Genomic DNA, 14,436 nt, shown 5'->3' with positions numbered 1-14,436 from the left:
CTTATCCAGTGTATCAACAGTGATCCATTCCTTGTGATGGTGCTTCTTGTGACCCAGGACCTCATGACATGTTGAAGTGATTGCCTCTTTGATCCCCTTCCAGTTGCTCTCCACAGTAGTTCCTTCTCCATTGAGTAGATCATGAAAGGCCTGGAACTTGTTGCTGAGGACTATCTTGAATTCGTTGAGTTTGTCAGTATCCTGAAGAAAGGCCGTATTGAACTTTTGTGATATTGTCCGCCCCGTTGTGCAGTGCTTCTTGAGTTTCAATTTCATCTTGGCGACCAGCAAGTGATGATCTGATGCTATATCAGCTCCTCTCTTGGTTCTCACGTCCTCTATAGTCCTCCTGAACGTTTTGTTGATGCAAATATGGTCGATTTGGTTTTGTGTAGAGTGATCCGGTGAAGTCCATGTGGTTTTGTGTATGCGTTTATGTGGGAATATGGTGCCGCCTATGACCAGCTTATTGAAGGCACATAGATTTGCAAATCTCTCACCATTTTCGTTTCTTTCTCCCAGTCCGTGTCGTCCCATGATGTCTTCATATCCAGTGTTGTCCGTTCCAACCTTGGCATTGAAATCTCCCATCAGAATGGTCAGGTCCTTTGTTGGGCACTTCTCGACGATTGACTGCAGCCTATTGTAGAATTGGTCTTTAGCGTCTTCATTGTAGTCGTTGGTAGGCGCATAGCATTGGATGATGTTCATTGAAATGCCCTCTTCCTTTGTTTTGAAGGAGGCTTTGATGATCCTTGGTCCATGACATTCCCATCCTATAAGTGCGTTTTGTGCTCGTTTGGACAGCATCAATGCAACTCCTTGTGTATGTGGTGCATTTTCTTCTTCATGGCCGGAGTATAACAGAAGCTTCTCTGAAGTTAGTCGTTGTTGTCCAACTTGCATCCAATGTGTTTCACTGATCCCAAGTACCTCTAGGTTGTATCTTCTCATTTCTGCAGCAATTTGGAAGGCTCTCCCGGTGTCCCACATTGTACGAACATTCCATGTACCTAAATAAATGGTTGCTCTGGTTGTCAGAAGGGGCATCGGCCTCGTAACTTCCGAACGAATTCGGCTTTCATCATGAGGCGTCATAATTCTTCTAAATGAAGACCTGACTCCCAGGACAGAGTTTAAAAGGTTTGAATAATTTTTTCTGGTTAGCGTTTTTTAGCTAGTTAGTTTTCTACGGGATGTGGACGCTAACCCCATGCCAAACCCTCCTTCTTTATCCAGGCTTGGGACTGGCAGTAGCCCCCGGAGGGACTCCAGGCGGAGTTGGTTTGGATAATATACAGTAGAAATAAGTATTTTTTTATCTGATAAATGATTTGGATCTCAATTTGAAATGACAGAAAACACATTAGTAGCCCCAGTAGATGCTTTACGTGGTGATGCCTTTGCTTTTTTCCAGAAAGATTACTTCAACTCAAAATAGCCACAGACTATGAACGGCGAAAGCACTTCAATAATAAAACTGAATGACTTAGATACACTAACGAAAGAGATTGTCTTCTTAGAATAAATCCTGAACCACCTTTTTTCTCATCAATCATAAAAGTTACTTTAAGCATTGGGCACAAAATCTACGAGTTTCTCAACGCATACAGATATATTAAAGACTTAGTAAGTTTGAAAAATCCGAAGTAAAAACACAAGTAGTGTTCTTTCTGAAGCAACCGTTTCAATTGAATAACCCTGAACAAAGATGTTGAAGAAGCAAACATAATTGTTGTAACTTGATAAAAATCAAACAGGACAACACTATTGGCTTTACTTATCGCTAAGTGTTGTTTTAGACTAACACAGTGGAACAATACGGTATTCAAAAACTTGAATTGAGTCGCAAAGTCTAATTGGTATCTGAATATGTACCAGCACTCTGATAGGGCTGGATCATCAACGTTACGGTTACGTGATTATGGCTTGAAATGTTTTGGGAACTTCATTAAACCGTAATTCCTTTTAACTCACTAATCAACTCATGCAACCAAATCACATTTCTTTATGTGTTATCAGTTTGTACTTTAACGACAGCATTACTTTCGCTGAATCTATTTTGATTATGGAGTGTATACAATCACCATTGATGGTGGTACTGTAAAATCAATACATTATGATTTATACATCCTTCATAAACTTCATCACTTCGTATTATTGGCAATTTAGTTTAAAATGTTCATTTTGAAGTGGAAAACATCACTTTAAACCAGTGGGATGATTGAAATATATACAAAGAGTATATCTGAACCTATTGACTAAACAAAAATTATTTAGTAAGCATAAAGAAATATTAGTTCTATGAACATCATGCCATTAACCTTTAAAACTTTACACTAATGTTTAGATAAGTAAAACTAAAGTACTTTTCAATGATGAAATCACCACATTCTAAATTATGAAAATGTAATCATGAAGGTAACAAAAATGTAAACATTTTGTACAACAAAACAATGTGAAATAAACTAACGACTAAGGTTATTTATAGTTCAAGAATAAAAGATAATTAATTACATTAAAAACTAAAAATAAATATAAACAATCCTTATTTAATAATATGGTTGTTTCTAATTAGTATCATTACATATCTTTATGCTAAATGGTTGTCACATAATGGTACGAGAAACTTAAACAAAGCATGACTTTGAAGTACTAAATATAAGTAAACATTAACAGTCTACGCGTTTAATTACTAATAATAAACTATTTGTTGTTAAAATAATCAGGAATAATTCACAATATTCTGTTCAGTAATTGGTTTTAAAACTTCATCTGTAATGAAAATAGACTGATAAACTTTCTTTTTATACGTAGAAATGTCTTCCATTTCCAATCATGTGTGCTAAGCTTGTTTTTCTGTTTGACTAACAAGAAAATGGTTAGATTACGTGGGAGTTTAATTAGTGTACGGAAAACAATATCACCACTGACTCTAGAAATTTTGCTTTGATCAAGTAAACTAAACTAGGAAGTAAATTTAAACTATGGTGTCGCCTGATTATAGAACAAAAAAACACTGAAATATGAATGTAACAAAAAAACGAAAATAGTATTTTCTTTTGTATAAAACAATAGGAAAGAATCAACTGAAAAATCTGTTTGGTTAAAGAATAAAAGGAAGTTTGTGTAGATTGTTGAATTTTGAAGTTTACATTATGAGCTGATCTTGGTTAAATAACCGATGAAAAACATAAAGCATTGCACAATTAATTTCTAGCTAGTATGAGACCGTTCAACGGTGGGTATTCACAACCTCACTGGAGATCGAACTCATAACTTACAGTAATTGCTGAGTTGGCATCTATAGGTTTACATTTCTAACTTCAATTAATTAGCGAAACCATATAAGAACCCAATATAAAGTCATTAATAAATTGTATAACGTTAACGAGCACCGGATAGCATATATTTCCTCAAGTTTAAATGTATTATAATCCAAAAATTCAAAGTGACAAAAACATCATTAAAACTATGGTTGAGGAGTGTTGACAGTTATGACTTTCTAACATTTATATGACCAAAGAAGGAAGTTCATAATTTCAGGTACAGTTAGTTCCGTTGATTGTTAATTCTACAAATCAACATTGTGTCAACTCCGTTTATTTATTTAATAAGGTCAGTATTACCCATTTTGATGCGGGGGAAATTCACATGAGTGAGTTACTTCGACTAATGAAAATTCACAATCTCATTGACTAATCTGCTTATTTGTGATTTAACCCGAGGTCAGTTATATATCATAAATACTAATTTGTTTGTTTGTTTGTCGACTGGTACGAAACATACATAAATAAGAACAGGATTGAGTATTTAAATTACGATTACAATTTTTAAATCATTCGTCACAAACCTTTTCAAAACCCTTCAACAGTTTTAGTGTCGCTATAGTATTCATTTCCTCCAAAACGAATTTATTAACAGTTTCATTTCGACAAAGTTCAGAATCCAAAAGTTTTTTATGATGCTGCAGTACCTTACTATTGCTTAAAGCGGAACGCAATTCAGTAAAATCTGGAACTACTATCGCAACTGGGTAATTTTTTTGACTGTTACCATCCACAAATACTTGACTTGTTAATTTGCAAGTTTGATAAGCCATTTCTATTTTTTCAGGTGCAATATATTCACCTTGAGCTAATTTGAATATACTCTTTACACGGTCCACAATTTTGAGTGAACCTTCCTGTTATAAAATAAATAAATACATGTTTATGTTAATGAAGTAAATGATTCAAGTAATTTTAGATAGATTCTGTTTACTCATGATTTCAGATAAGCCAAATAATGCAAGGAACTATAGCTTACTTTTTGACAGAAAGTAGATCATAATTCAACATGAATGTTTAAATTCTATAATATATCAGAAAATTTGCATCTAAGCATTTAAAAATTCTTAACCATCAGTCAAAAATCACTTATACAGGAAAGTAGTTAGCAAATTAAACTCAATGACTGCATAAGTTATTGAAAATTCGTAGCTTCATCTCTGTAGTTAACTACTGAAGGATGAAATAGACATGAACTTTGAACATTTTAGCTGGTAAAATTTTAAAATGGTTTCAAATTAGGACCGTTAACAAACGAAGTTAGGGGTACAAAACGTCGTCATCAAGTGAAAGGTGAAAAATAGTCCTTTTATTACCACACCTGGCATAAATCCGGTATACTGATGATCCCAATATAACACAGAATTATAAGGACTGCCTTCAAAATAAAATAAATTTCAGTTAGTGTTGACACGCACTGTGATAAATACAGTAAGTAATTTTTCTGAAAAGCGATTTCTCATCTCATTTGGCTAGTTGTTAGTAATCTCAACAAATATCCATCGGTAAAGTTTCTAAAAACGATTTATTCAATCAGCACTGCATAGAAACCCTCCAAACAAATCAAGAGAAATGTAGGATTGTTTCACATTTTGATTGGATAATTACTTATAACAGAAATAGTATATTCATAAAATCTCAATAAGTAGGAAATTACATTTCCAACGTTTCGTGACTTGGTGTAAGTCACTTTTCAGAGAACATAACCATCATTTTTTTCAGTGTTCAAATATACGTGCAATAAACTGGCGTTTTTGAGCATTCTTGCGTTCATTTAATTAATCAATGGTGAATATAAGAGTAGAATTTTCATTTGTGGTTTTAATTTAAATCACTTAAAACTATTTGTATGCACATCTCACATCACTAACAACCACATAAATATTTTTCGACTTACTCTTCAACAATACAAATATCAAATTTTGACACCCGCTAACATACACATAAATACATGCAAGTAAATTTCATGTTGATTGAATTGATCAGATTTATTTTAATCTGAACTGAGCTAAATGTATGCTGTTTTTTGTACTATTGAATTCGGTTATTTATTTCTTCACTGAATAATTGATTTATACTAAGCTACAAAACGTTACTGATGTTGATACTATGCTTATTGTGCTTCCAGAAGTTTCTAGAAGAACAAAATTATCTGAAAACCTTTAAATGAATTCGATTTTCTGTACACAGATTAGCATAAAAGTAGAGCTTTTACCCACACTTCACACTTGTTCGAGTTCAAGTGTAGAAGTACGCTAAGGATATTGGAAGAGTCTAGGAAGTAAATAAATAATTGTTAAGTGAGAAGACTTATCACTAATCCAAGTATTAAACCATAGAGTTAATACATAAGTGTCCCCGAATTTATGCCCATCCAATTTGTAACTTAATGAATAAGATGTCTTATATAAAGTAACTTTCATAAATTTACGATGAACAATATATTCAGCTGCATTATTCTATAAAACATAGGATGATATTGGTTAATGAATAAACGGACAAAGATAAATCAAAAAGTATTTTTAGACTTACTTCAGTCCATTCACCAATATCCCCAGTATGAATCCAACCATCACTATCAATAAGTTCGGCAGTTTTTACCGGATCCTTGAAATAACCTTTGCTGCAGTGATCGCCTCTGGCACATATCTAAAAAACAAATTATGACGCAATTGTGTTTTTCTTAGTTTAACACGAATGAACTTTTTTAGAGTTGAATTTCGGTTTACATTTCCGCAAGAACCTCCAACTCTTCAAGCAACACAAATCACCAAACACAGAATACTTACCTGCCGCTCTTTTTTCACCCATTTATATATCCTATACTTTGATCATTGTAATTGTCATATATATGGATTTATAACAGTAAAGGCTCTGGTGATGAAGTCATTCAAATAAAAATATTCTTTGTTTACAAATTTTTTAACTGTTGCTTAATATTCTAATTGTAAATCGATGTACGTTATTATTATTATTGTTGTTTTCATGGCGTCATGCAATTGCAGCCACTGCTCATCTATAATTTTCAGTGGGTTGATAGCTAGCCATGATCCTAGCTTAGTTTGATATTTAGTTGCAACAGAAAACATAACCAGTTCCCTGACATCGATCTACTTAGGAAAACGAATTTGTTGGCCACTGAAAAGTAAGATAAGATTGGCGCAGCAAGGGGATTATTGGAGTCAAAATAAGTACTCCAAAAAGAGAGGCAGTTTTGAATACAACTACTCCAGCGGAGGCTGATCCCGATATGTTCAATCTGAGTCCAGGCTTCAGATGTAGAGGAAGGACGCCAGACAGCACATCGTCGATGACTATTCCGATAGTTAGTGCTAGCCAGAAACAGGTTATAGTGCCGCGAAGTTGCAGTAGACGGTCATTGTTCTCCGTCCTGCAACCAAAAAGTCTCCGTCGGCCACCTAGATGACTCTCATCGCTGCCTAGACGCCCGACCTGAGCACTCAAGTCTCTATAACATCAATCGAACAGTTAGTGGCAAAGTTCATTAATGATCGCATCCGGGTTGCAATCTGTCGAAGCGTAGGTAAGGATGACGGAGAGGCAAAAGCCAAATGAGCTTTTCAAATCCCTGCTGAGATTTCGTCCGATACCAACCCATTAGGGCTGATCAGACTTCCAAGATAAGTGAAGTTGTCAACACGTTCGACTACTTCACTCCCTATCCTTAGTTCAGGTGTTGACGCAGACCAGTCCTCAAGCAAAAACTTGCATTTAGAGGGAGAGAAGCACATTCCAAACATTCTGGCACTGTTGCTTAGTGCAACTAGTAGACTCTGCATTTAACCAGCGTCTTCAAAAAACAGGACTATATCATCTGTGTATTCTAAGTCGATAAGTGGACCTCCATGTTAGACGATGTTTGTCTTTATGCTTAAAGTGAGTACTTCCTAAAAATAAACGATTATCTGAGCAAAGTTGCAGCAGATGACCTGTTCGCTGAGCCGGAATACTGAAATACCCGCCTAAATGTCTTTCTATTTAGTTTAAGCTATATATCTGGGCATTAAAGTCACCTGCTACGAGTACGGTTTCTGAGCGTTTAGCTTTTTGAAGAAGTTCAGAAAACTTTCTGTAAAATTCATCTGGGCTACAGTCAGTTGGAGCGTAGGCAGAAATGACCAAAAGGCAACGACGTGTGTCCGAATTCTTACTGAGCCATTTAGCCGAACATCACATAGGCAACCGTTAATAGTGCTTATTCTGCCTTCGTACTTAGTGTTATAAAGACATCTACCAGTCCACGAGAACTAGCCATCGAGTCTCCAGATACACGGAGGGTGTATCTCGTCGGTTTCTCGTTTTGATAAGGTGAGTTCAAGTGAATGACCAGACTAGGATCCTGTATGCGTGTCTTGGAGACACTTCCCGGCAGCCCACACCGTGGAAGGGTTGTTCTGGAGGTACTTGAGAAGGAAATTGGATTAGAGATGGTCTTAATGACCTGAGAGAGTGACCACAGTGCCCAAGGGACATCTGCTTGTGGTCGGTCACACACGACCTTTTTATGAGTAATCTTCGTGTTAGCTCTGTACTTGTCGAGACCTTATCGCCGGAGACGGATATCCATAAGATAAGGCGAGGTGTGCGTTTTTAGTGTTAGCTTTTTCTAACCCCATACTTTCTTTGTGAGAAGGCAACGTCGCTGTTATGCTGGTTGTTTGAGAGAGACACCCTACTATCATCACACCACTGTACAGTCAGCAGTATGACTTCGCCCTCGGGTCTTGGGTTCGCTCTTTTTAGTCGTACCGCTCTTCGACCGATCTGCCTGGCATGGTAGGACCTTGAGGAACGATTGTTCCAGACTGTTGGGGATGTTAGATCCCCAGAAGTCACTTAATAAATGCCTTTATTTTGTAATTTTATTTTGGAAATTTAAATTTCCTTGATATCGCGCCAAAAGCGCTATTTTCACCTTCATGTCGTATTTCCCACTTGGGAGAATCTTTAACGCTGTTGGTACGTTGTGTATTTTTAGTATGCTATTTTTGCTACGATACTCAAGGACAGTTTTATGCTGTATATATACGTTTGATCTGTGTCTGTTATTATTCACTCGTGCTTCTGGCTTACGGAATATACTTCCCGTTCCAAGTTTGGACTTCTTCCTCTAGTTAGCGGGGCTGGGACGCATCAAATAGCCAGATTATTGGTCTACGATCACAAGTCTTTGTTCCGTTCACATACTAAGTGAACTCGTAATAGCTTCAAACCTAGCACAGCCATCATCATCATGATAAGCAAGCCCAACTACCACTTCAAGGTAGCAGCAACGGTCAGTTGAAGCATAGAGATACACAAAATAGAAATAAAGGAATAGACAAGTGACGCAATGTAAAATATAGACGAATGTTACCAAATAATTGTGGATACAGTTTGTGACGGTTTCAAGTTGGAGGCCATAGTAGTCATTTCAGGCATGATCATCATTTAATTTATATGTGAGCTAGGGTTCTCAAACCAAACCAGGTAGTTTCGTTGGGCAGCCACTCCTCGAGCCTTTGACCTAGAAGTATAATCCACAAAGCAATGGGGCAACAGTAGGAGACGTAGTTTCATGGTAGCCACTGACCAACAATAGGTTCATACGTCATTTTCCCTCAAGATCTTGGAACCCATGTCCATTATTGTTTTAGAATCAGGGTTTTCCATCCCACCCCACCCCCTACGCAGATCATTCGAACTCATCAAACAGTTCTCTCAATTTTGTAAACAACATCCCCACCGCGAGAAGGCTATGGGTATATACGGTTGGCCATATGAGAGTATTTTGATACATTTTGGTCGTTGTGATGGTCATGATTATGGATTTATAACTGTAAATGCTCTGGTGATGAAGTTATTCAAATAAAGATTTGCTTGCCCAAGTATTCCCAATTAAGCAGAATATGTCAATGAACTTGATTATTCAATACTTTTTAAAATCTTACTTCGCCCCTTCCATCACGTAATGCAACCAAACCAAAATCTGGGACATCCACAAGTTTCAGTTCCACACCATAAACAACACCACCGACAGTACCTAAACGGTACTCTCCGACCGATGACAAAGTGACGCATCCCATTGTTTCGGTTGATCCATACCCTTCAAAAACCTTTTACATAGAAAAATATGAATAGATGTCCGAAAATTAATATGATGAAATCAGAAATATATTATAGGAGTAACGTTATTTTTTAATTAAAAGATTGTTGTATTACACCAATTATCATAAAATATGTATTACGCCTGAACAAAAACCAACACATGCCATAATTATCTTTAGGTAAAGAATCTTGACGTTCAATGGTTTTTTCTATGTGACTATTGCAGAAGCATTAAACGCCAGTGTCCCATCTATACATAATTCACAATTTTACTAGTTTTGCTCAGTAAGGCACTGATTAAAGCAACTAACTCATTATAATCAGAATACATAAAAAGATATCCCACAACAAACCAAAAGTTTTGAATTCACTAAAATATGACATTAGTTTGATAGTTTATGCAGATAACAAAGGTGTCAAACATAACATTCATTCAATATAAGTACCCTTTGATTTATGATAGATAAATGTAGAACAGTCGGTGAAGCGAGTGGAAGAAGAAATAAGACAACTTCCAAATAATTATCCAAGGGTGTAAATTGGAGACATATCATTTACCACTAAATAAGGAATTAAAGAGTAAGACATAAACCACTTATAGAAACGATACTATGAAAAACTATTAACGAATTGATATTCTTGAAAATTACTAATCTGGTTTGAAATAAAGCAAAATCCAACCTACCAGGTTGAATACAGCATGTGCAAACTTTGAGAGTTCTGGTGACAATGGGGCGCTCCCGGATACTACGCAACACACACGTCCGCCAAATTTATTCCTAAGTTTACCAAACAAAATTGTGTCCACAACGCTTCGATGATGAAATTTTCCACTAGGATCAAAAGGAAATAATCGATTACTACTTACAAGTTGACCAACAGTAAAGTTTTAATTTTGCAAGATTCGCTGTTGGGAATAAATAACCCTACCATGCTAGAGTCAAAATGAATATTTACAGATACAGTAAATTTTTACGATTTTATATTGGAGTGTAAACTAATCTCAATAAGTCGATTATAACTCGACGGGGAGCTCTTCGTTTTTTGCAAATAATGAAACTCAAGATTATCCCTATCATAAGTATGATTTTCTTGTTTGATGAAGCAAATATTTGATAACTCAAACTTAATTGGACAGAAATTTTAGAAAGCGGATGATACACAGTAACTACATCAAACTGTGAAGCAGTACGTAATACCAAAATCAGACCGAGTGAATTCCAAGTCTTTCATTTTATGAAGCAATAGTGACAGTGATTGTTCACAATATTGCAAAGTTATCATTGATTCGAAACGCCTATATAAGAACACCTTGGAATTTATTATTACTGAACCAGCTAATTTAGCACATGGAAATAACGGGTGACAGTAAATAGCTTCACTCTTTCTTATTGATAGATGTGATCAGTAAAAAACTTTTACGTAACTCAATAAATCATCGATTCTGCAACAGATTGACAACAACGCAGATAATAAACATTCTATGCACTAAAAAAGTGAGATGAAATATTCCAGTCAAAGTAGAAAAGAGATTATTGATTTAAGCAATTCATTAGGTGAGTATTCAATTGCTAAACAAAAAATCGAAATATCTCAATATAAAATGATTGGAAATGAACTTTATTATTGTACTTATTTAGATCGCACCAAAGTACAGAAGCATCTAGTTGACGTCAGGCGACTGACAGTCACTCGGAGGCCAAATATTTCAGTGGTAACATTTCAAACTGAATGATCTGGGTTCGAACTCCACCAGGGGTATCAGTTACTTCAACGTTACATGTACGCCATGCTAACGAGCGCCACGTGGCACGAAACTTAAGTTCAGTATTTAGTTCCAATGACCTTCAAACATAGTGTATGTGATTTCGATTTACTTAGACTGACGATCACATTGCAACTTATTCGATAAACTTTGATGAGCATTAGCGACTAGACAAATATGAGAACGACCGATTCTTAGTGAACAACCATTGTAAACACTTAACTGAATTATGGAAATAATGAACTATTCAAATATTTTCGGAGAATATTTGTAAACAAATAACCTAGTTTACTGATAATGTTCACTGTTGAACGTTTTTGTTCGTCATTTATAATCTCTCAATGAGTAGAAAAATTAATTTTTTTTAAATTTTCTGACATTTCATAACTCAGTGTAAGCTACCTCTTCAGGGAATTATTTTTCTTAATAACAATCTACCAAATGCTCTATTTATTTGAAACTATCATCATCTAAATGGTACTAAGAGAAAACTGGAAATATGCAAAAGTGAATTCTATTTGTTTTGTTTTATTTAAAAAAATTCATTTCATTCATAGTTAATTCAAAGCATATTTATACGTTTGTTTATTAGTCGACATTGATATAAAAGAAAACAGTCAAGATTACAACTAGGTCAGTTTTCACTCTCTATCTATCTATCTATCTGTCTATCTTTAGTTACTCAGAAAGAACACACTTGGAAAACTCTATACAATCGGTATTAGTTTGATCGATTTTGTGAAAATTTAAATGAGTATAACCCTGTCTTCACAATCGTGAATGCTTTAGAGTATTGATTTTCTAAAATATCTGTGAAAAACAAGAAAATATACCGTTTTTGTTCAGCTAATTTTTTCTTCACTATGTAATTATAAAGTTGATTTTTTACTACGGAATCACCCAATGCACCTTGATATTTTGTGTACAGACGAGAAAGTACACGTGGAACTATAGCCAGTAAAGTTGGTCTCAAAATATGAGCATCATCCAGTAGACCATCAATAGATTCTGTTAGAAATCCCGAACAAGCTCCCATCAGAATATGAGAAGACTAAAAAAATAAATCAGACAATCAATTAGTAAAAAAATAATGTTGATAAAATTGACTACTCAAAAAAGATAATTAAAAGTAATCGATTTCTTCCAGTATGGTTTACTTGGATTTTTTCAAAATCATATAATAATAACTCCAAAAGGTCTAGGAGTAAAGCATTACAAAGCATGAACATGAGAGTTATATTCATTTTGCATCAGATAATCGTTTTTACATAATTAGTTAACTTTGGCTGGTAGTTTCATGATAAGTGATGAAGAGTGTTTGATTAAAAATGATACAGGGTTAATTGTCCTCAAACGATACAGAATACAACTCATCAGGAACTAGACTAAATACACCAAGATACATCCTGGTATGTGGCCTATGCTCCTCCACGAGGGATAACAGAAGTAAGTAAATACCAAGATACAATATTACATATTTCATAAAGGTTGCGATTCAAAGTTCTTTAAGTGATAAATACTGAACTAATAGAATTCTTATGAAAACACTATTGGAAGGACAACAAAAACGTATCAAACTAAAGTAGATTAAATATGTTTTCCAATGCAGATGAACATTAGCTGGAAAACCAAGGAAGACTAGGGGCTACTGAACAGTTTTTTGTTCTTGTTAGAAAAAAAGCACAGTAAGACACTACAACTGAGTAAACTTCAGTTGTCGAACTTGGGGGTTTGACATACGTTTACTCACCCTACACTTAACATCCTCAAAATGAATAAATTCATCACTAAAAGATCTGTTATTTTTAAAAGGTAGATATTTGAAAACATTGATGTCATTTCCAGTCGATGTCTCAGTTCTCATAAAACCATAGGTTGTCCCTAACAGAAATATCTGATAACGTTTTGAATGGAAATGGTTACCTACTAAAATTAATACTGATAACCATCAAAAAGGCATAAGAATAGGACAAAGATGGATGGTGGCTAGAAGTGGGATCCGGGTGGCGCGTTTCTTCCCGATTCGGGACTCAGCATCTGGATGTACTTGCATTTTAGAGTTGATGTTCACTCTGGGACTTGAACCTAGTGCCGTTCGCTTCAAACGTCATCGCGTTATCTACTTAGCCACTAAGTCCAGATATCCACTAACTTAAGCGATGGTGTGAAGTTTAATTCGAACAACCAAGACAAAAATGAGTTAAAAATAGGACAGTTTACCATTGCTACTTGTTCCATCATATGTGGCAGTGGGAGATATGAGAGATGTACTGAATTAGAATTGATCATCTGAAATAAAGAATATAAAAGAAAAACAAAATCAACCACTGGATAAGCATTAAAGTTTGTCTAGTTACATAAGTCTAATCTATTGGGAAATGCATTATTTCTCGAAAATTCTACTCAAATCAACCGGAAAAGGATTTTCAACGATCGTCATAGGGATATTGTTCAACCAGAAGCGACAAAACCAACTCACACCCTGAATGACTAATTATTAAGGCTACATCCAGAAGTCCCATAAGTAACCACGTGCTTTACATGTAACCTGTGGTACCGGTCGCTACGTTAAGCCCACATAGCTTGTTCCAGCTTATGGACAAGCTAATTTATCCATTCTTCTTGAGTCACGTTATGACCTTGTTAATTATTCGATTATCAACCTTGACTGTTTTTATGTTAGAGTATGTGTGTACTTCTCACCTTACTCATCACATGTCTGTAGCTTATTTTTGTCTGACTATAAACATCGATTCACTCATGGTTCAATTGAGTTGGCTAACACTTCTCCGCTGCGCGTCATTTTGCGTCGCCCTCTTCTCTTCTCCGCTCGTTTGTCTCGATCAATAATTGTATGAAATATACGTATTCAAAAACTCATTTTCGTATTTGACGCCAGTTAAGTCAATGATTATATACGAGGATAACCAGGATGTATATTTGACAGCAATCACTTGATAACAATCAGAAACTATCTACCTGAAGAAAGATCTTGGGCCACTAAAAACCATCCAGTTGGAGTACGGAGTAAATCATTTGCTTTCTTACATCTTCCTAGTGGTTGAGGTTAAATGAAGAGTCAATTAGAGTTTGGTGCATATTTCGTTATAGTGTATTTGTGTTGCATTTACTTATAGCGTCAACTCTTGCACTGATGTTTAAATTCGTGTAGCCAGCATCGGTTTTAACGTAAAACATACTGAATTTTCAGCCTTTTCAATTGATACATACAAA

At 35.4% G+C, this 14,436-nt stretch overlaps 1 protein-coding gene across 3 annotated transcripts in view; it reads right to left on the bottom strand.

The window, feature by feature from the left end:
* Positions 1-14,436, bottom strand: part of ACSL6_5 (Long-chain-fatty-acid--CoA ligase 6) — a 156,607-nt gene that overhangs the window by 121,732 nt on the left and 20,439 nt on the right. For 2 of the 3 annotated variants that reach the window (XM_051212175.1, XM_051212176.1), the window contains 6 exons: positions 13,423-13,491; positions 12,036-12,253; positions 10,123-10,270; positions 9,281-9,445; positions 5,862-5,978; positions 3,854-4,186 (listed from right to left, as the gene is read on the bottom strand). In XM_051212175.1, coding sequence (XP_051072328.1) covers positions 3,854-4,186; positions 5,862-5,978; positions 9,281-9,445; positions 10,123-10,270; positions 12,036-12,253; positions 13,423-13,491 — 1,050 coding nt within the window. Of the gene's footprint in view, positions 1-3,853; positions 4,187-5,861; positions 9,446-10,122; positions 12,254-13,422; positions 13,492-14,436 lie in introns of all 3 variants that reach the window. The other variant, XM_051212177.1, reaches the window with a different exon arrangement.

The sequence above is a fragment of the Schistosoma haematobium genome, chromosome ZW (assembly GCF_000699445.3).
Source record: "Schistosoma haematobium chromosome ZW, whole genome shotgun sequence".
Lineage (NCBI taxonomy): Eukaryota > Metazoa > Platyhelminthes > Trematoda > Strigeidida > Schistosomatidae > Schistosoma > Schistosoma haematobium.
Note: the sequence above shows the minus strand (reverse complement) of the source record. Positions and strands in the feature narration are given on the sequence as shown.